This window comes from Hemicordylus capensis, chromosome 3 (assembly GCF_027244095.1).
Source record: "Hemicordylus capensis ecotype Gifberg chromosome 3, rHemCap1.1.pri, whole genome shotgun sequence".
In the NCBI taxonomy this organism is placed as follows: Eukaryota; Metazoa; Chordata; class Lepidosauria; order Squamata; family Cordylidae; genus Hemicordylus; species Hemicordylus capensis.
The window spans coordinates 287201669-287224971 of NC_069659.1; the positions used below are offsets into that span (position 1 = coordinate 287201669).

Genomic DNA, 23303 nt, shown 5'->3' on the forward strand with positions numbered 1-23303 from the left:
ACAGGATTTTTACATTGTTTGCCACTCACATTTTTAAAAGGACCTTTCCATTTTCCCCCCTGCCCCAAGACTATTTTTCAGGGATTGTTTAACTGTTTCCCTCGTTATATGGAATTGAGTCCCACCGACTTTAATGGAGTTTACTTCCTTCTAGGGGTGCACATAGAACTGCAGGTTCAGTAATAAAAATGGTGCTGGAAAAGGCATGTGTACTCCAGCCCAGCATCCTCTTTCTCACAGTGCTCAGCTACATGCTTCCAGAAAGCTCCAAATAAGTGCAGCAAGGAAATCCCAGAAACCATTCCCGCCCAGAACCTCCATGTCCAAGAGCAGTCTACACCATAATTTATTTATTTATTTATTCATTTGATTTTTATACCGCCCGTCCAAAGTGGCTCAGGGTGGTTTACAATTAAAATAAAACCATTAAAACCAATAACAGAAATATAAACAATATAAAACATCAATTAACAATTAAAACATCATAAAAAACAATTACACAACAAGAACAATTAAAAAACCCTGGAAACCAGGTTATACCATTAAAACAGTTAAAACTAATTTAAAACCCTGGAAGGCCAGGCCAAACAGATAGGTTTTAAGGGCTCTTCTGGAGGACAATAAAGAATTCAGATTGTGGATTTCCACCTGGAGTGCATTCCACAGCCCAGAAGCAGCTACAGAGAAGGCCCAACTCTGAGTCGCCACCAAACGAACTGGTGGTAACTGGAGACAGACCTCCTCAGATGATGTGTGGTGGGGATCATGTAGAAGAAGGCACTCTCTAAGATAACTCAGACCCAAGCTGTTCAGGGCTTTAAAAGGTAATAACCCGCACTTTGTATTTTGCCCGGAAACATATTGGCAGCCCGTGTAACTGTTTGAAAACAGGCATAATATGGTCTCTCTGGGTTGCCCCAGAGACCAATCTGGCTGCCGTATTCTGAACTAACTGAAGTTTCCAGACTACGTACAAATGCAGCCCCACGTAGAGCGCATTGCAATAGTTGAGCCTGGAGGTTACCAGCTGATGCACCACTGTTTTGAGGTCATCCTCTTCAAGGAATGGCCACAGCTGTCGAATCAGCTAAAGCTGATAGAGAGCACTCCTGGCCATGGCCTCCACCTGAGATACCAGGGTGAGGCCTGGGTCCAGGAGTACTCTGAAGCTGTGCACCTGCTCCTTCTGGAGGAGTGTAACCCCGTCCAGCACAGGAAGATCTAACATATCCCTCAGATTCTGAGCCCCGACATTGAGCACTTCCGTCTTGCTTGGATTCAGCTTCAATTTGTTATCCAGCCCATTACTGCCTGTAGGCAGATATTTAGAAAATGAGTGGCATTTCCTGAAGATGAAAAGGAGAAGTAGATTTGGGTGTCATCAGCATACTGATAACACCCAGCACCAAATCTCTTGATGACCTCACCCAGCAGTTTCATGTAGATATTAAAAAGCATTGATGACAGAATGGAGCCCTGGGGGACTCCATATAACAGCTCCTGTTTTGAGGAGCAACTGTCACCAAGCTCCACCATCTGGAATCTACCCGAGAGATAGAAGCAGAACCACTGCAAAGCAGTGCCCCCTATCCCCAACTCCCCCAGGTGATCCAGAAGGATACCATGGTCGATGGTTTCGAATGCCGCTGAGAGATCCAGAAGAACCAGCAGAGTCACACTCCCTCTGTCGATTCCCCGGTAAAGGTCATCCATCAGGCTGACCAAGGCTGTCTCAACCCCATAGCCAGCTCTAAAGCCAGTTTGAAATGGGTCTAGATAATCAGTTCACTCCAAGACTGCCTGGAGCTGGTTGGCCACCACCCTCTCAATAACCTTGCCCACCCAAGGGAGATTGGCCTGTAACTATCCATCGCTAAGGGGTTTCTTGGTGCTGATGGTTTCTTGGTGCTGGGTGGGAATGGTTTTTAGGATTTCCTTGAAGTTCTTTCTTCGGAACTTCCTAGCATGGGGTCCTTGGTTCCAATCATATACATTTTTACTCAGCAGTAAGCCCCCCCAAAATAAATGGGGTCCCCCCTTCTATTTTTTTACTGAGGAGCAAGGAGGAAGGTGGAAAAAGAGAACCCACATTCTTGCCACGGATCTCTGCTGGTCCTGCTTCCTATGTGAGTTTACTCAGAAATAAGCTCCAGTGGAATCAATGGACTTACTTTCTAATAATTTATTCCAAGCTTTACAGAGGGCCTCTGCTTCCCCCACTTTGGTGGGAGGGAGAGAAAGGGGATAGGAAGAAAATAAATGCCCATGAAAGGAAAGTGGGGTGAGGAATGGTGTTTAACTATGGCAAGTGCTAAAGTGCTCATGACCTGTCCATATCAGTCACTTATGTTCAGAACCAGGAAGTTACTCTCTATAAATTGCCAGGATTTGCCCCTCCCAATACTGGCTTCAGAATTCTCAGTGAGCAGACTGAGTTACGCTCTTAGCTAACTTTCCCTTTGTTATTTTCCCTGATTATAGGGATTTCGAACAGTAATTACTCAAAATTCACTAGACTGATGATGTTTTGCAAACCAGCAAAAGGCACCAGTCCCGTATGGACCTGGATTCTGGGGGAATCCTAAAAAGACATCAAACATTTAAAAACATATGTTATCTGTGGTGAAAAAAATGCTGCCAACATTTGGAAACCTCTTTTTGGGAGTTAAAAGCTTAAAATGGTGTATCTCAGCTATTTTGCAATGAATTTGCACCAAATTTGGAGGAGCGGTGTCTCTTGTTCCCTAGTTGATGTGTGCATGATTTCAGAGGGATTGGGTGGATACTTTTGACTTTATAAGCAATAGAACATTCAGGGCTTATAATAGCGGAACGTTGAAAACACTCATCTTAACTAAACTGGCACAACTGTGCCAGTATAATTCCTGGCTTTCTCCTCACTGTGTGTAACCTTGTTGGTTCTATTCTAGCTACAGAACAATTCAAAGATGGATGGGAAGTGAGCCACTGTACTTTAATATAAAAAGGAGAGGAATATTGTGGAAGCAAAAAGTATGTTGTGAATAAGAGTTGCTCCACTCTCCCTAAGCATTGTTCATCAATACCGCACACTGCTCACATTGCAATGAGTTGCAAATGAATTCCGCTTTTTGTATATCTATTATCAGTTGAGGATCTCAGACTACTATAGGGCAAATAATAATATAGATGAGCTGACAAGACACAGATGGAACACAGATGGAAAGCAGAGTAACTGCTAGATTATATATCTTCTAAAAATAGGGGAACAGCCATTATTGCTTCCTTGGGCCACTCCAGTCCTTCAGTGCATCCTGTAATCAGTGTCTAGCATCTAGTAAACCATATCAACCTGATCCTTCTACACACCATCTTAGAATTTTCCCAAGCTGCCAACATTATAATTGTACCATCACACCCTGCTTCCTTGCACCCCCCTCCCCCGCTCCTCTTTTTTGCTTTGTTTAACACCCAGCCTGATGAAGAGGTCTGGAGAGCTTGAAAGCCTGCCGCTCAAGACTCTGTCATTTTTATTGGTCGTAACAACAATATTATCAGCTTATGATGTTAGGATTATTTAAAGAGGTCTTCAAAAGCTCTGAGCCAATTCTTCCTTTCCTTTTATCTCTCATATCAGGTGTGGCCAACATGAAGTTCTCTCATTGTTTCAGACAACATTACCCATCATCCCCAGCTGTAACAAACTGCAGCTGGGGATGATGGGAGTTGTAGTCCAACAACAGCTGGAGTGCCTCAGGTAGACCACCTTTGCCTTGTAGTGAAACCAAACACCTCCTCTTTTGCCCTTTACATGGAGAACAAATCCTCCTTGTTTGCGTATTTATCTAGGGCATTCCATTTTTCCTCTTTCTGTTCCATGGTGGAGTCATTATTAAGATTGTCACAATTCTAGTTCTCTTTATAAATGATTACAGAAACCTTTGCTCACCACCTTTCTCACAAAGGCTCTCTAAAAGTTTGAGACATGTCATTACGCTGATTGCTACATTAATGCCATACATTGGCTTTTTATTATAGGCCATTAAGAATGTCATTTCTACAATCATTTTTTGCATCATTTTTGTCCTGTTGCACCAGCACCCCCTTAAGGCTAGCAAAGTTGTTGCAGATAACATTACCCATACAGAGAAATACAGAAATGAATGTATGCCCATTCAGAGTTGCTTAGGGCACCAGTTCTTGGCCGCGGGGGGGGGGGGGCACACAAACAGTACCAGAATATAGCACTGCCAATTATTTCTCTCCCTCCCTCTTGTATTGTACCCCTGAAGTACTGCCCAGTGTTGTAAGAATGTACAATGTAATACAACACCCACTTGCACATTCTGCACCCTCAAATGCATAGTCTTCTTTGCTCATTGCACCTCAGTCCCCAACAAACAGCTATTCTCATAAGCATCACTCTCGCTCTACAATATGAATTGCCTGCCTCAGCATTCATTTCCCAAAAAGAAACAGTCTCAGAGTGGATTTTCCAAATTGAACAGCAACAACCTTTCTTCTTTTAATTGTTAGAGCTTTGCCCCCCACACCCCAACTAGACTGGGAACAATCTCCCACTGTATCCTCAAACCAGTGCGGGCTGGTCATCCATGTGGGCTGGTCATTTGACCTCACAAATGAATCGCGTGCGTGCCTCAAGTTAAACCTGGGACTCCTCCACACTTCTCGGCTGAGGGAGGGCAGCCAGAATCAAACTTCACCTAGGGCACCAAACATTTTAGGGCCGGCTCTGTGCTCGTTGCACCTGAAGATGACTATTTACTCTGCGAATTTCAGTCCTGCTCCATACCAGGAACTGAGCAGGAATGTGACAAGAGGAGTGAGCTCTGGAACAAAAAGTGAAGGTGCCCCCCTGCTGCTCCCACCTCCTTATTTGGAGAGGCAGGAGGAGGAGAGCAAAGGAGCAAGCTGTCACTCAGCTGGTAGGTCCACTCACCCTCAGGGGCCTTGGGAAATTTGTCCCCCCACCCACTGCTTGTTCAGTTATAGCTACAGCTCTGTGACTGAGCAAACAGTGGGGGAAGTAAGTATGATTCAATGTCCTCTTTTATGCTGTTTGCAAAGTCCCCTATTATGAATTCCGTGTAAAAGTCCTCTCCAACCATAAGCCCACACTTAGAGGCTCTTAACCTATCACAACTAACACTGCAGAACCAGAATAGCCCAGTCCCATCAGAAAAATAGGTACCTCTCCTAGCAGTGTGGCCTATTTGGGGAGGAAAGCCAAATAATGGGGACATAAAAGCAGCGCTTAATTTGAGAGAGGGGCCAAGACAAGTAGAACTTTTTTCCTGTGCTAAGCTGAGCCTTTGGGCAGGTGAACAAAAGACAACACCTCTGAGCACGCATAGTATACATTCTCCCATCACGATGTAACCAGGGCAGCCTGTCCTCAGACATCTAGGGCTAGAGGTTAAGTCTTCCAGATCAGTGTCTGAAGCTTCCGGAGCTATCTTTTGTACTGAGAAACATGTTTTAGCTATTGTCTGAGTCACTTTTTGCTATAGATGTATCACATGGCATATTGATTCGAAATGCAGCTGCATGAAAACAGGGATGAGGCTTGGCCAGTGGATGAAATAGCAGTTTGTGACTGGGGTGGTGGTGGTGAGGCTTAGCCTAGACCAGGGTTGCTCCTCACCTTACCAGTTTTCCTCAGCAGATGCCCTTAACAGCAGTCTAAGACAAAGAAATTAACCAGGTAAAGCTGTTCCCACCACATCATCTCTATTCTAAGAAAAGATTATCCTACTTAATTTCCCTGTGTGAGGCTGCTCTTACAGTCAGGTCATGGGTACAGAGGTAGCCTCAGGAATTAGCAGCAGTGCTGACTTCTGCTGCTACCCCTGACTCTAGCTGTCTCTGTGTCATTTTCATTCTTCATTTTGTCTGTTAATCTCAGTACTGCAGTCAGCCACAAACTGAATATGAACAATGTGATGCAGCAGCAAAAAAGGCCAATACCATTTTAGGCTGCATTAATATAACCATCATTTCCAAGTCATGAGAGGTAATAGTTGCACTTTATTCTGCACTAGGATCTAATCTAAAGTACTGTGTCCAGTTCTGCGTATCATATTTTTTAAAAAAGATGTAGATAAATTGGAACAGGTTCAGAAGAAGGCAACAAAGATGGCTGGGGTCTGAACAACCAATATTGTGAGGAAAGGGTACAGGAACTGGGTATATTTAGCCTAGAGAAGAGAAGAGTGAGCAGGCACATGATTTGCACTCTTCAGGTACCTGAAGGTCCATAGAAGAGGGCCAAGACTTGTTCTCTGCTGCTGCCCCAGAGGGCAAGACTAGATCTAATGGGCCTACGTTACCAAAGGCATCCCTTGCAGGACTTCAAACAGAGGCTAGGCAGCCATTGGTTGGAGATGCTCTAGCTCTGAATTTCCTGCATTCAGCTAAAGGTATTCCCCCTCAGGGGATGGGGCTGCTCTGGGAAGAGCACCTGCCTGCTTGCATGCAGAAGGTTCCACATGCCCTCCCTGATATCTCCAAGATAGGGCTGAGAGAGACACCCGCCTGTAACCTTTGAGAAGCCGCTGCCAGTCTGTGAAGACAATACTGAGCTAGATGGACCAATGGTCTGACTCGGTATATGGAATGTTCCATGTTTCTATGTTCCTATAAAAGGAGCAAGGGATCCCACTACTTGAGCATGGCAAAGAGCTCTCCAGTTGCCGGCATGAGTTTGAGATGGGTATTATTCAAAAACCTTAGCCTACTCCTATTAACACTAGGTTTTCCAGTACACACTGGACCAGCTATTCTTCCACTGTACTCCAATCATAATATGCTCAAAATGGACCAGATTGCACATACAGGAAGAGGGCATTAGGGAAATAGCTGAGAATTCAGTTACTCTTCCATGCAGAATCCTGTCAGTCAGAGAGCCTGCATGTTACATTACACTTCCCTCCCCCTCCCCAATCTCTCTCTCTCTCTCCACTCCACTTGGATAAATTCGTTAATCCTCCTGGGGGAAAGAGTGGGATAATTTACTACTTATTAGGTTAACTCTACTTGCTGTGCCAAGTGTCTGGCATATTTCTTCACAGTGTCAAATACTGCAGTTTTGCTGTAATAAACTTCTGTCCCTTTGGCAAGTACTTGGACCTCCTTGGGTTTTCTGATTGTCTTAGCTCCCATGATGTGCAGAACGTTTTAAAAGGAAGCATGGTCCTTTGCTGCACTTCAACTCCACTTACTGTATTTATCTGAATCCAATATTAGCCCCCACCCCAAGTCCTTTGATGTTAGAAATCAGGGGATCCTCTTAAATTCAGAATCTTCTTCATTTTGGATAAATATAGGTATAACCTGTATTTACCTTTAAAGGGGTGGGGGGCTCATCTTAAATTCAGAGTCATCTTGTATTTGGGTAAATACAGGTGATTTTCTATTGCAAGGAGGCTTTTCCCAGCCTGCCAATTAAGGGAGAAATCATGTGCTGTCCTGCTTAATGGATGAAGATGCCAAAGAGTTGTCCTTTCTGTATTTAGTGGGATAGGAGCCATCTGTAGCTTACCGAGCTTGTTCAACGCCACTGCATTTCAACATGTGGACTGCAGTCTTATGCACACTTTCTTGGAAGTAAGTCTAATTGAGCACAGTGGAGCTTACTCCCAAGTAAACATGCACAGGATAAAATGGTTGCTTATCACACGGCTAGTGGGTGGGCCATTCTTCCACACACAAGGAATTTGGAGCTGTTCATAGCTTGTAACAAAAATGAGAATAGTTGAATCCAATGGAAGAAAAAAATCAGAGGTCCCAGCGGCTAAAGAGAAATAACTGGCCTGCCAAGAGCAGCACATGTGAATTTTTCACCCAATGGGAAGCCAGTTGTTTCTAGAATGACCATACCAATCCTTCACTCAGTTACTAAAAAATCTGTTCTGTTGCCTAAGCCACCAAAGCACATGTACCTCCTATTATCATCTCTTTGCGTAGCATGTACAAGTGGGCAGCAAGGCTCAGCTGTGCAACAGGACAGCACAAGGCAAAGGTGAGCAGCTGGCTCCCTCGTGTGGCTCCAAAGCAGAAACTTCTTTCAAGAATATTCTAACTTGGAATATTCTTGAATATCTCTGCTCTTACAATCAAAATGGTAGCTGTGGAACTTCTAAGGCTACCATCTAGATTGTAATAGCAGAGGTAGGAAATTGACAGACTGAGATCTGCCCATTCAATCCAGTTTGACAATCTAAAACACCAAACCAATCACTATGTAAAGGAACACAGTTGCATGATGGGAAGGCAATCAGGTTTCGGCTGCAGTCATTACTTTTCAGACCTTGCAGTAGCGAGCAAGAATGAATGGTCCCTTTGCTAAGCATGGTCTGCCCTGGTTTGCATTTGGATGTGTGACTACGTGAGAGTGTTGTCTGCTGTAAGGTATTTCCCTTAGGGGATGGGACCATAGCTCAGGAGTAGAGCACATGCTTTGCATGCAGAATGTCCTAGATCAATCCCTGGCACCTCCACGTAGGTCTAGAAAAGACTCCTGTCTGAAGCCCTGGAGAACCACTGTCAATCAGCGTAGACCAGGGATGCACAACTTTGGCCTTCCAACTGTTTTTGGACTACCATTCTCACCATCCCTAGCCACAATAGCCAAAAGGATTATGGGGATTGTAATCCAACATATACAGGAGGGCTGAAGTTGTGCAGCCCTTATGTAGACCAAGGTTTCTCAAACAGTGATACTTCAGCTGTTGTCGAACCACAGCTCCCATCATCTTCAGCTATAGTTTATTGTGCCTGGGGATGATGGGAGTTGTAGTTCAGCAACATTTGGAATGCTAGCAGTTGAGAAACCCCAGTGTAGACAATACTGAGCTAGATGGACCAATGGTCCGACTTGGTACTTAAGATAATAAGAACAGCCCTACTGGATCAGGCCCAAGGCCCATCTAGTCCAGCATCCTATTTTACACAGTGGCCTGCCAGATGCTGCTAGAGGCCTACAGGCAGGATTTGGGGGTATGCTCTCTCTCCTGCTGTTATTCCCCTGCAACAGGTACTCAGAGGCATTGTGCCTTTGAGGCTGGAGGTGGCCTATAGACCTCCGACTATAGTATAAGGAAGCTTCCTATGCTCCTATATCATTGCCCAGAAGAATAGCTTTGGGACTTTCCCTTGAATCTGTGGTATCAATTCAGGATGACTGTTTCTGAGCAGGATACCTTCAAACTATTTTAAGTGCACGTTAAGGACAATACTTATAATAAGGACATACTGACAAGTATTTAAAGGAGCAAAACACAATGATTCCTGGGAATAAAACTAAGAACAATTTACTTCTGACTGAAACTGGGCAGAATCCAGATTAAGTACGTTGGGACTAAGCCCCATTGAAATTAATGAGTTTAAAGCTAGTTATTAACAATTAACTTGTCTCATCTATTTCATTTATTCATCCGGTGGTGTTTAGTCTGGATCCTGCCCAGAGAAAAAAAAATCATTTTGGCTAGATTAAAACATTACCATTTATGTTCCCTTCCCTTCCTGTCAGCAGAGTTATAAAATGCAGATTTCTACTTCTTTGGAGACACTGGTTTCTAACAAGAAAAAAAAATGAAAGGGTTATTGTGTCTGAGTTATTTTCTACTTCTAACAATTTTAAGGCTAAGTGGCAAAGAATGTGAGCATTTAATATTCCAGAACCCACGACATGGTCTTTACAAAGTTTTATTCTTCTGGTGTCTGACACCTTATAATTTCCAATTCTAACTTCCCCCCATCCCCGCCCCAGTTATAAATACTAGAAATCTCTCAACCTATAGGGACAGGGAGTCATTTTATTTAATTATGTAAACCACTTTGGGAACTTCTGTTGAAAAGCGGTACATAAATATTTGCCGTATTTGTATAAGCCTAGTTTATAAGAATCTAATTTTAAAAATCTCCTTCATAACCCTACAAGTCTAGGAAGACTGAAGAGTCAGAACTTGTGTTGACATGTTGCCCTTGCCTAAGCAAAAGAAAAAAGGTCACAGCAAGTCCCATTTTCCCGTTAGAACCATGCCCCAGCCCTATTCAGGCATTATGTTGTATGTGCGTATAGATGTCTGTACACATGTACATGTTTTTGTGTGAATGGATTCATTTTAAAAGCAAACCTGGGTACAGACTCTTTCAAATGCAGGGTACAGATAGGAAGTGGACTGCTGTACATGCATTCAATATATTGTGTGAATAACTATACATGCACACATCGTATACAGATTGTACATGTGTTGAATGTAGTGTATAAGAAAGTGATGATGTTTTTTCATCATCACAGAGCACTCCTTCCTCTTCTTTATTCAGCTTTCCATATCTCCATAATTTTTTTATTCTTTTAGCCCTGAGCATTCTTCTGCTCTGCCTTTCTTTTCAACCCTTCCTCCCCTTTCCTTCAGCTTTAATCTCCCCACCCTAATTTTTGCCATTCACTCCTCTCGCATCCTTAAACCTTTTAAAAATATGTTACTAAAAGAATCAGAGTCTATTTTTTGCTGCAGTCCTCAGAAGATTCCCTATGTGGCTTTGCAAAATGGACACACATAGGAACATACGAAGCTGCCATATACTGAGTCAGACCATTGGTCTATCTCACTGAGTATTGTCTTCACAGACTGGCAGCAGCTTCTCCAAGGTTGCAGGCAGGAATATCTCTCAGCCCTATCTTGGAGAAGCCAGGGAGGGAACTTGAAACCTTCTGCTCTTCCCAGAGTGGCTTCATCCCCTGAGGGGAATATCTTGCAGTGCTCACACATCAAGTCTCCCATTCATATGCAACCAGGGTAGACACTGCTTAGCTAAGGGGGGCCAGTCATGCTTGCTACCAGTCATGCTTGCTACCGCAAGAACACAAGAGTAATATGTTGGCAAATTATATGCTATAAACTTACCTTCACTTCTATACATTTTGTCTTGGTTGACATTGATGAGCAGTCCTTATTCTGTATTAAAATATTCCATTAACCCATTAAACTGAGGTATTAAACAGCACTAATAATTTCTTTGTAATTAAAATAGCACTATTTCCTCACAGGAACTGATATCATCTATCTATATATTTAATTCTCCTAAATGCACCTGTCGCTAATCCCATGTGTGGCAGCTCTCGCGAGAGCAGCTGCCTGGGAGATAGTGATGGGGACAGGAGACAATGGTGGCAGTGGGCCGCCTGACCTGGCCAGAGGCGGCAGTGGGCCGGCCTAGCCCTGGCCCGGCCACCGGGAGGAGGAGGCGGGAGGGCTGGCTTTCTGGCCAGCCACCAGCCAGAAAGCATGGGGGAGGGGAGGAAGCGGACCGACCAGCTGGCCTACCAGAAAGCGGGCGGGGGGGAGGTGGCCAGCCAGAAAGACGGGGGGTGGTCAGTTGGCCAGCCAGAAAGGTGGGCATCCCGGTGTGGTGGTGGTGGGGAACAGCAGCGGTTGGTGGGTGGGCCGGCTGGCAGAGCAGATGCTCTGTGCCCAGCCCAGCTAGTAACTAATAAAATGTGAGCATAGGCTCACATTTAGAGCGAGGGTCAGTAGTAAAGCAAAACTAACTTGGAGAGCATTTTTAACTTTTTTTTTTTTTTAAGAGGTAGAAATATACAATGCTTTTGGCAAAAGAAAGTGTTCAACTGTTATTCCAAAGCAGCTGGCCAACCCACATTACTTGACTGTTTGGCCTCTATCATCAGTACAGCAAGTGTAATTACTATGGTTGCTTGTACCTCAGGCTGTGATCTGCCAGAATAATCAAGAAGGAAAACTGAAATCCCTCTTTTTGGTATAGGTTTTAGCCTATGTCCTGTAAGTTTTCCATTCCAGATCTGAGTAAAAGAGATAACGTAGCTGAATGAACCCGGCTCTGACACACACAGGAAAAATCCAGGACCGAGGAGAAGACAGGACTTACTCCTCCTCAGTAATGGTTAAGGCAGAGTGTGGGGCACAGAAGCTCCTGGCCTAGCCCAGCTCAGTTCCACTTTCAGATCAACACACATATGGCTGCAGATTCCTTGTCTCTCAGCTTTGACCCTAATCTATATAAAAAACAGACAAACCCAGGAGTCTGTTAACAAGGCAACAATACCAATGGGTATTTAATGTAAGAATTCCACATTAAACAGAAATGGCAAGACAATACAGTACAAGAAACATGTTATGTACATTGTAAGTAAGGGTTGTCCACAATATAACAAGGATAAGACAAAGAGAAGAACAGATCATTGAAACATTTTGGGGAGCAGCAATGGGCATGAAATGTCTGGTAAGTACTGGAGTTGCTTTCCTTCCCAAAGTTGTTTAAGAGTTCAAATGACCCCATGGCACACCCTAAGCAGGCTTGGTGGTATCCAGATTCAGATATGTGGCTTCATGAATTTCCCTAACATTTTCCATAATTTATAAGGCAGTTACTCCAAGACCAAGAAAAATGACAGTACAAGCAATAGAAAGTTTAAAGAGTCTGTCTATAGCAGGGTTTCTCAACGTGTGGGTCCCCAGATGTTCTTGGACTTCAACTCCCATAATCCCCAGCCCCAGCGGCCTTTGGTTGGGAATTATGGGAGTTGAAGTCCAATTACATCTGGGGACCCACACGTTGAGAATCCCTGGTCTATAGCAACCCCAGTTGTCAGTAGCCTCATCTAAAGTTTGGGGAACACAAACAAAGGTTGTTGCCTCCAAATCTTTCATAGCCACTCTGAGACTGTTCTCATGCACAGCCTAACCCAGGCTCGGGATGCCTAGCTTGGGTTTGGCTGCATGTGGGGACTACCGGGATTGGGCCCAATCTTGATGGCGCAGCACCACCTAGTCCCACTGTTTATCCTGGGTACTGTTAGCCAAGGTTAAGGGAGTGAGCGCTTCCTTACCCCTGGCTAAATGCTTGTGTGCAAGCACAGGCTGCTTCCAGCCCAGCTGCACACAGAGATGGGCATCTAGAGCAGGGATTCTCAACGTTGGGTCCCCAGATGTTATTGGACTTCAGCTTCTATAATCCCCAGCCCCAGTAGCCTTTGGTTGGGGATTATGGGAGCTGAAGTCCAAAAGCATCTGGGGACCCAACGTTGACAATCCCTGCTCTAGAGCACCCATCTCTTGGGGGAATTCCCCAATGCATCCTATAATCCCCAGCCCCAGTGGCCTTTGGTTGGGGATTATGGGAGCTGAAGTCCAAAAGCATCTGGGGACCCAACGTTGACAATCCCTGCTCTAGAGCACCCATCTCTTGGGGGAATTCCCCAGTTCAGCCTGATTTGGCATTTAGAGTAGGCAGATCCAATGAGTGTGTGTTCTCCATAGTGTATAGGAGGGGTTACGTCCTTTCAGAAAGCATCTCAAAGAAAGACTAGCTGGATCTGTTCATAAAATGTTTGGTTCCCTCCTCATGTTTTATTGCTTGCTTTGCTACTCCCCTATCTAGTAGCACAGTTTAGTTAAATGGAGAGCAAGACAAAAAATTGACTTAAGCTGTTTTCCTCCACAACAATGCCCCCACCCCCCACACACTTATTGGCACCAACTTGAGTCTTGAAGCTGAGCTCACCACATTAACAGCCTTCTGCTCATTGGCTTAAGGCTATTTGCAGGCACTGGTATGAATGCAGTCTATAGCAGAACAATCAAGAATGTGTTTATTTGATGTGGTTCTGACCCAGCCTTAGATGTCCCTTAAAGTCAAACAAGCAGAGCTCAGTCTTCTCATATTTAAGAAATCCAAATATTTGCTCTGCCCAAAAACTCAAGTAAAGCCCTATGCCAAATGCATCCACAGGCAAAAAGAACCTACCAAGGCTAGATAAAATACAATATTGAACCAAATGATGGCACCTAGCCATTTCTACTGCATTGAGATTCACATCACTGAAAGTCACAGGTGGCTGTATGCTTCCATGACGTTTCAAGGGGTGTTCACCTGGACAGATCTCTGCTTCCTTAAGAGCAAGTGGAAGCATAACAGCTGGCAGGTCTTTGTCACAGTGTTTCTGTGGCCCACCTAAACAGCAGCATTATCACCCTCTCACTAGCACTCTTTTGACAGGAGGAGAAAGAACATTTCTTTTATTGATCTGACTGTCTTTCCTCCTTCCACATTAACAAGCGCCTCTCTCCTTTTGTGCACTTCCAAGAGATAGTTAAAGTTATTAAACTGTCAACCCCTTGTCCAGCCTGAGGAATGTGCGTCAGAGCCTGGGCCTCACACAATGGGACCATGACAGAGAGGGGGCAGTGAGACAGACTCCATCAGACAGAGCTTCAGTCAAGACCGTTCTCTTGGCAATCAGCATGGCTAGAAGAGGGACAGCCGAATACTGGAGACAAGGGGATGTGGTAAAGGAATCTGTGACAGCTGCCTTTTGAAAGGCGGAAGATGTAGACGCTCTGCAAAGCTATTACCTGGATATATTAGAATGCAGCTAAGGAGGCCTATTTTATTTTTATTTTCTTAAAGAGAATAGTTTTTTGAGCAGGGGTAGGCAACCTTGGTTCTCTAGCTGCTGTTGAACTACAACTTCCGTCAGCCCCAGCCACAACTTATTGTGGCTGGAGATGATGGGAGTTGCAGTTCACCAACAGCTGGAGAGCCTAGGTTGCCTACCCCTGCTATAGAGGCTCTTCCTACTACAGCTGTCCTCAACTCTTGACCTAAAATGTCCAAGCTAGGATAGCTCAGATATCTGCTCTCTCATGGCACTGGGATTAGTCATAAGCCTGAGGGAGACCTCTGCAACCTGTGAGAGACAGCTAAGAAGATAGCTGCACCTCCAGTTCCATCAGTAATCACAACAGAGAGAGACTTCCACACAAAATATTAACATAAGCCTAGCTGCCAGAAGGGGCTGAAAGCCTGACTCCACTGAGGATGCTAATGGGAGTTGCAAGGTAAAGAAGTGCCACACACTAAAAGCTTGGTCAAACAAACCAGCCAAGAAACACAAAGATATAAGCTGACCTGTTTAAATCCCAGAGAGTTGACAGAAAAATGTGGACAGCTGGGAAGACATGGAATACAAGACAATGGCTTCTCCAAAAAGAAGCTACACTGCAGATAATGTCCAGTCCATCCTCATTCCAGACAGACGGACAGATAGTGGTTGCCCCAATTTCATAGCGAAGAAAGTCTTATTCTGGCAAATATGCAGTTGTAGGCCAGGCTTCAGTAAGTGGAGTTAGAGGGATCAGAAAGTCCTGGCACTAACACTTTGCTCACAGCTTGGGGAATCCACAGGATTGCAAGTCTTTGCTGAACATATACACCGCTCAGTCAATGCTCAAATGCAAGACTCTTCAGTTGAAGTCCTATGGAGCCAAGGATGTTTATAGGAGTCCTATGCCAGAAGAAAGAGAATAATTAGCAGATCGGCGCTCTACTGCAGACACTGGGTAGCAACAGGAGGCCAGACACACATATCACCAATTGTCCACACTAGATAGCTTTACCTCCTATTATGGAATCTTTAAAAAACAAAAAACAAGAATCCAGCCACCACCTTTAAGGGAAAGGAACACTTTAATTTCACTCTTCTAGCATCACTGTTTCTCTCTTTTTCATTATTGGATGCTATGACTGGAGTTAGCACCAAGCTACTTAGCTAGCCTACTCTGGACAGCTTTGGAACTCTGTTAAGGTATTGCATCAGAGAAACAAAAAACTGCACCACTCTGACAGCTGCTCCTTGGTCAGTACTTTGCGGATGGGCTTGCGGTATCATAACTGCACAAACTTGGCTTTCAGACCTGTGTTGCAGATCCAGAGGCTTTATGCCAAAGAGGAGGACATGAGATTATTACAGACCACTACAGCTTACACATATGAATGTATGTATGCATATAAACATCGAACAAACCTCTTTCCTGTGCTCAGAGGACTTCAGTTTTCCTCGAATCACATTGAATGCTGGAGAGGTAACAGGTCTCTGTAACTGGAAAAAGATATAAATGGAGATGCTAGAAAGTCTAGCCTCTGTATTGCACTACCCTCTCCTCTGCAATTATGTGGGGAGTTTTTTAGTTGTATGGGGTTTTTTAAAGATACTGCCTTGGGAAAGTTTACTTTAAAAGAAAGGATACAATTTTTCATCAGCAAAATCAAACCATGGTGGATCAAGTTGTCTTCAGTTGGCTTACTAAATGTAAGTTAACTTCTGACATGAAGCTACCTGTGCTCTGCAGATGTATGGTAGTCTGTGGTTGGCTGGGGACTGGAGCTCAATGGCACAACATCTGCTTTGTATGAAGAAGGGCCCAGGTTCAACCCCTGGCATTTGCTAATAAGGCGAGGAAAGAACCCTGGAGAACTGTTGCTGCCAGTCTGAGGAGACCACACTGAGCTAGATGGACCATGGGCCTGACTTGGTATAAGGCAGCTTCCTAGGTGGCGTTGCAAATTAAACAAGTTTCAGAAGGATGTAATTCCCCCAGAAAAAGCTGGGGAGCTTTTATTCTGAAGGAAAGTGCATCCAAATGCAAAAACTGGCATAAGCCAGGAAGACCATGAGTCCCTCCAGTCCCTCAGACATGGGAAGAGAAGAAATGTAGCTCTTTGTTACAAGAGAAAGAATAAGTTAAGGAGGACCCAGAAGTGCAGAACAGGGCAGATGCACTTCATCATACTAAATCCTAAACATCTAGAGTTTAGGATTGATCCTGAAACCTTTTGCTTTCCCTCAGGATGGATCAGAGAGATAACAATGCAGGCAGATATGAAATAGAAGCAAAAAATAAATAAAATCTGACGTCTCCCACAAAGGGACCCTATTAGCAAAAAGCAAGGAAATCCTTCTCCCAGCAGCCCTTACCATACTGACATTCTCTTTACTGCCATGTTTTGTATCCCCAGTGCTTGCAGGCTCCAGGACAACATCTTTCCCTTTTTTGTCCAAGGACACTTGACTCCCCAGCACTTTACGCTGAATGAAGGAAAAACAGAACACTGTTTTGAGACTGCAGTTGTGAGTGGGAGAAGAGAAAGAGATCAAAACTGTAATTCTTCATGGATGTTATGGGCTCAGTAACTTGGCAGGGAGGCGAGTTTCAGCACTGAAGCCCAAACATGCAAATCTTTCTCGGCAGGTAAAAGGCACGTGTGTGTGTGTGTGTGTGTGTGTGTGTGTGTGTGTGTTTGCAAACGTTTATGAATATGAGTGAATATTTATATACTGCTTTTCAACAAAGGTTTCCAAAGTGGTTTAGATAAATAGATAGATAGGCTCCCTGTCCCCGAAGGGCTCACAATCTAAAAAAGAAACATCAGAAAGACACCAGCAACAGCCACTGGAATGATGCTCAGGCTGCTGTGCTGGGGTTTAACTTTGGTTCCCAGAATATGAGCAGCCCAAGACATACATTTCATCTGACTATTGCTTAAAGCTGGCAATGATTTTGTGTCCATGTTTGGGTCAATATCTATCAAGACTGATGCATCCCATCTCACACAGCCAGAGCCTCCCTAAATTTCCCTCAGTTGCAATGAGTTCTTATAGCCGAGAAGTGTGTGCCCTAGAATGAGGGAATAACTTGATGGTTTTTAATGTAGTAAGTCCCCTGTGGCCACAAGAGCCTCTTTTCTCAAATTAAACACAGCCCCAAGAGGGGAATAGGGAAAAGAGAGGGAATTGCAACTAAAAGAGAGGGAAGTACTTGGATTCATGTTATGGAGCCCTTGTTCTTGGGAGCGCCCATAGTAGATCCCACTCTCAGGAAGTATCAAGAGACCCATAGCCAGGGGCATGGCTAGGGTGGGCTCATCCCACCCCCATTTTTCTCTGGTCTCCCTTAAAGTTTTTGCAAATTACTTTTTAAACTGTTGTATTGTAATGGGGAACAACTAGGGTAATGAAACCTCCCCCCCACACACACTCTTTTTTGTGCTGGGGGGCATCCCTCAAACTTTTAGGCTGGCTAAGAGTCCAAGTATCAGGACAGTCTTCACACTCCCCATTTTAAGTACCACAACAGCCATTCCCCACTAATGGAAGCCTGCATTCTTTCTGTTCTCCAGAAGGAAACAGGCAGCTGCTGGGAAGCATAACTCTACAGACTTAGGAAGCTGCTCATAGTATATATGCTCAGCATGTGAAGCCAGAGGGATGGGCATCCAGGTTGTAAACAATGTATCCAAGGGGTATACCAGAAAAATGCCTCTCAAGCACCTCCCTCAAAGCAGAAGGCATTGCTAGTGGGAGGATTCTTACCTTGATTAGACCACTGAAGGAACGAGTGCGGGCACGTTTCTGGGTCTGAGGTGTGGGCGTATCCATCCCAGGAGTGAGAGCTTCAGAATGCTTGTGAAACTAGGAACACACACATATTTTATAGCATCTGTGCCACTCTAAATTTCTCAGCTGCCCACTTCAAAGTTAACTCCTGCTTCCCATTCCAAGCAGGAAGTCTCATAGACAGAGGTGCACTTAGGTAGTTTTGGAGCTTGGACCTCAAGGCCTTTGGAGGACCCCCATTTGCTGGAGACTAGGGAGGGGCCCGGACCGGTCCGGAGACCATTGAAAAAGCCTCCGGACCGGTCCGGACCAGGGCGGTCCGGTTCGGATGAGGGGGTAGCTTTAAGAGCGGTGGGAGGGTTTACTTACCCCTCCCGCCGCTTTCCCGCTCTGGCGCCGTAATGCTAAGAGTAATTGGGGCGGCAGGATACCTCCCTGCCGCCCCTTCCCCGACGTTGCTGGAAAAAACTCCCAGCAGTTCTTTGCGCGCATGCACAATGTGCGCGCGCAAAGGACTGCTGGGAGTTTTTCCAGCAATATTGGGGAAGGGGCGGCAGGGAGGTATCCTGCCACCCCAGTTACTCTTATCATTACGGCGCCAGAGCGGGAAAGCGGCGGGAGGGGTAAGTAAACCCTCCCGCCGCTCTTAAAGCTACCCCCCACCCCAGTGCCGGACCGCAGTTGGCGGTTCCGTGCACACCCCTACTGGAGACCCCCTCCCACTGCAAGTTAAGCATCATCCCGTTACACACATACACATACACACACTCACTCACACACACCGTGACAAACACAATATTTTTAACACATGGGGTATATTTATGCAAATATGCAGTAGCAGAAACATTTCAACACACAACTTAGCATATTCCCATTCCACATTTTTCTTTCCCCACTCCCCACTCCAACTTTAAAGCACCCGACACAAGTCATAGTCACACTTGGCCGCTCAGCACAGTGCAGGCCAGCAGTGACCACACCACCCCGGATAGTCTAAAGAGAATTTGGGAGTCCCCAGGGGGTATGGAGGCCATGGACTTTGACTCCAAAATCCAGGGGTAAGAGTGCCACTGCCCATGGATTATTCTCTGCTCCTGTTCTCCTCCTACCTGTTGAATAAGCTTCTTTTTCTTAGCAGAGTCTGGCATATTATGAACATGACGGAAGAGTTCTTTCAGAGCCTGCTCTGTGTGTTGCTGTGTCTCTTCCTGGTGGGTAGAGGGATCCAACAACCCTCGCTTCTTGAATTTCAGGAGCTGGAAGTCTTTGAGACCCCGAGACACTGGCAGGTCCAAGTCATCCTGAGGAAATTCAGAACACTCAGCACATTCGCCCATTTTGTCCTAGCTGACCATACCCTGTCAACATCCTACCCCTAACAACTTTCTGTCATTTGTTGCAGAAATTAATCTGCATGAGCCTCACCTCCAGTGGGGCAGCACCAGGTCAGAAATGTTTTTTTCCTCACAGCCAAGGGCCCAGTCCTTGCTTCTTTTCTCAGATACATTGTGCATTACCTAGATGCTTCAGAACAGCCTGTCAGTCAAGTGAGAGTTTGCCCAGTTATCTAGAGACGTTAGCTTAACTAGAGGGAACATTATTGGTAGGGATATATAGCAAGCTTGCTAGCAATTCTAGGGTCCAGTTCTGTCTCTTCATCCCCCAAACCACAGATTCCCCCCACTCCCACCCCCAAGAATCCCTTCTGGGCAAATCTTGTTTCCATGAAAACAGTTTGCTTCAGCTTTCAGTTTGCTGATCTGATTATGTCCATGCGATGCACTCTCTCCTGTGACAGATGCTATGCACTGCTCTTACCTTTGAGGCATGTGCTCTGGAGCCCAAGTAATGCAGTCTGGCACATTCCCGGATGTATGCTGGAGCCTTGGAAGGTAAAGGAACAGAAAGAGTCAGACAAGCAGAAGCCAAAGTCTCCCCATCTCCGATACAGACAGTTCCACAATAGTTGTTCAAAGATATGAGACCAGCAGCAGACAGCACCAGGAATGCTTCAGCTGATGACCAAAAGAACATCACCTAGCACTTTTGGAAGACCATGAGGACAGTCCCAGGAAACTCTTCTGCAGGCTTAAATGTGCTTCCTTTATAGGCACGGGAGTCATCTGCCCCAAACCTCAAGAGACCAGGGAGGACAACAACCTCAGTGACTACAACAGCAACTGATCAGGAAGGGAGACTCTTACTTTTACCTACAAAGAGAGCCACACCAAGGCAGAGGTTCTCCACCATCAGCCATACATGTGTGTAGATGATCTTGCTGTCTAGATGTGATATAAGTGGTCTTGCTTTAACTTATCAATGCCAGGCATGGTCTGCCCAGCAGATGGAGTGGATACGTTATGTAACACCTCCAAAAAGGCAATAGGAGAAGAAGCCAGGCTGGGTCTTTCAGAAGAGTATGTAGAGCACATGTTTCCTCAGCAAGCAATAGCATGAGTATATGGGGCAGGGGTAAGAGGTGTGTAGATTCTGATAAAGAGCTGGGAATTGTCCCCTCTCTCCCAGGAACACCTACCTTGAATAGCTTCTGTGAGTGCTTGATCATGAAAGTCATCCCATTATTCAGTTTTATAATATTCTCCTGCAGATCACTGGCAGTCACCTAAGAATAGCAGGGGGGATCAAGGCAGGGTCACTGGAAAGGTCACCAGCTCATTAGTAGAGGCAAATTGATTTTTCAGATATCAGGGCATAGCAGTCAAGCTCAGAGGGTATAGTCAGGCAGCATTACCAAAGATCAGGCAGCAAGAGAGACAAGACCCCACTTACATTTCGAGGCCACAAGATGTGAGGTGCAAACATGAGAGCAAGGTTATGAGCCGACATCTTGTTCTTCTCCTGCTTCTTGGCAGTCTGGTAGAGCAAGTCCAGGAGCAATTTTAGCAGATTACGATTGGGCGGTGGCAGGATCAGGAAGAGGAGCTGCAGTGCTTCAATCTGACGCTCTTTGTCTGGAATGCTGGTTTTGTTGCCTTTGTCATCAAACTGCATCAGTTCTATAGTCCAAGAGTTCAGAAGACATCTGTTAATAGTAAGCCACAGGAAACTCCTGCCACGCAGATCTCCACCAAGTTCAATGAATGACCTTTCTAGCTTCCTGTCATTCTCTCCCCCCACCCCCCACAACCCAACACCTTCGGAAACCCCAAAGCCTTAGGCTTCATGCTTAGACACTCTAACCAGGACATGGCCAGGCAGTGCATGCCCCCGCACCCGCATTAAACCAACAGTCTTACCACTGAACAAGCAACCCTTAGGTTATTGTTGCTAGTGCACCACAGATTGGTTCCCATTTCATTCCCAGCATTGGCTCACCTGAAATTTTGAGGTGCGCATGGAAATGTTTGTGAGTTAGTAGGGGCTCTGGTAACTCCCCCAGGAACATCTTCAGCAGAGTGGCCACGTCATTGGAGTGAAATTCTCCTGAATCCAAGTCAATCTCTGTCCCACTGTTCAAGGCTTCTTTCAGGCTCTGCTGCCTGGTGCTATTTCCTGGCACTCGGAACAAGCCTTCTGCCCTCAGATCTGCACCAGGAAGGGAAAAATAAGATGGAGGGGTACCAGACGAGTGCTAGATGCACCCTTGCTTTTTAATCTTGTATCTTTCCTCCTCTTGCTGAGATACTACTGAAATACCCAGCAAAACCCTAATGTAAAGGAATCACTAAAACATCTGATGTTGGGAGGGGAAGGGGGAGAAGAGAACAAGAATGTTCATGTCTAGAAACATGCATGGCTTTTAGTGGCTATGGAGGTCTGATAAAGTCACAACCCGGAACCAGCCCACAGTCCTTGATGTTACCAAATGATAGTAATAAGGCAGCCAGCTACCACTTACTCTTGTGCAGATACTCAATCAGCTGAGATATTTGAGCAATGCCCTCTTCTGTCAGTGGCGCTCCAAACACTACCCCTTTCTCTGGAGGGAGAAGAGGGGGGGAAAAGAGATATGAAAAACTGAGCACAACAACTTCTGAGGGCTGCAGAACTATGCTAAGCATTTCCCTACAATGCTTAGAAGGCAGGACCTAAGCCCTGTGCCAGCCTCCCCTCCTGCAAATGACCTGCCAATATTCCTTTTATGAGGTCAACTGGTCTCAGGGTTAAACCACAGCAGCAAAACTCCTCCTGTGCTCTATTAAAAGGAAGCTATGATGCTCTATGTGGATGCTGGCATGTTAGTCATCCAGGTCCAACATTTCTCTGTTTTAGCTAAGGTGTATGGAGGTGCAGCGTGTTTGAGTTAGTGCCACATGCATGTTTCAGGTCAACTCCTGATTCCTTGTGCTGTCAGCAGCAGCAAGGTTGGGAATGATACCACAGGCTACTCAGAGAGATGTTAGAGAGATGCATAAAGGTCTGCATCCCACTTTCTTCCTCCTCATTGCTTTGAGAGGCTGCAGGGCTTCCTCCTGCAACAATTTCCATCAGGAGAAACCTTTTGCTGGTCAATGACCGAATAAACTTATAACAGTCAGGAGAAACCTGTTCCCAAGATTTCCACACAGCCCATAGCCCAATATTTGGGCATAGGTCAGTATGCTCTTCTGCTCCAAGATTATTATTATTCTCCATAGGAATAGTAAAAATGGGCTTGACAAGCTGATATAGTCTTCCCATACTCAAATTGCCAGCGTCCAGGGGAATCTAGAAAAGCATCTGCAGAAGCCAAGAAAGGTATCAGGGTTTGCACCAACATTATGGAATGACCAAGCAGCTTGGGCTTGATATTCTACTAGTGTGTTTTATTGTCAGAGCACATTCTGTGATTGTATTTCTAGAAAGCTCATGCCCTACTCATTTCACTGTGATATAACAGGGACCAGTAAATGGTCTAGGGCAAGGCTAGACAACTTCAGTTCTCCAGCAGTTGGACTACAACTCCCATAACCTCCAACCACAGTGGTCAATAGTCAGGGATTATGGGTGTTTTAGTCTAGCATCTACAGGAGGGCCAAAGTTATGCAGTCCTGGTCTAAGCAGCATTGCTCGTTAATTAGAAGCTCCAGCAAGAATGTAAATATAAAGAACAGTGTTATGGCTTTCCATGAAGGTAATTGCTAGG

General features: G+C 45.2%; 1 protein-coding gene across 5 annotated transcripts in view; it reads right to left on the bottom strand.

The window, feature by feature from the left end:
• Positions 1–12065: 12065 nt before the first annotated feature.
• The window catches only part of ARHGAP19 (Rho GTPase activating protein 19), a 28501-nt gene continuing 17263 nt past the window's right edge, over positions 12066–23303 (bottom strand). For all 5 annotated transcript variants that reach the window (XM_053312474.1, XM_053312475.1, XM_053312477.1 and 2 more), the window contains exons 3-12: positions 22077–22157; positions 21554–21763; positions 21008–21234; positions 20754–20840; positions 20036–20101; positions 19327–19518; positions 18194–18292; positions 16799–16909; positions 15848–15922; positions 12066–15328 (exon numbers count right to left, since the gene is read on the bottom strand). In XM_053312474.1, the coding sequence (XP_053168449.1) occupies positions 15272–15328; positions 15848–15922; positions 16799–16909; positions 18194–18292; positions 19327–19518; positions 20036–20101; positions 20754–20840; positions 21008–21234; positions 21554–21763; positions 22077–22157 (1205 nt within the window). In that variant the 3' untranslated portion in view covers positions 12066–15271. The remainder of the gene's footprint in view (positions 15329–15847; positions 15923–16798; positions 16910–18193; positions 18293–19326; positions 19519–20035; positions 20102–20753; positions 20841–21007; positions 21235–21553; positions 21764–22076; positions 22158–23303) is intronic.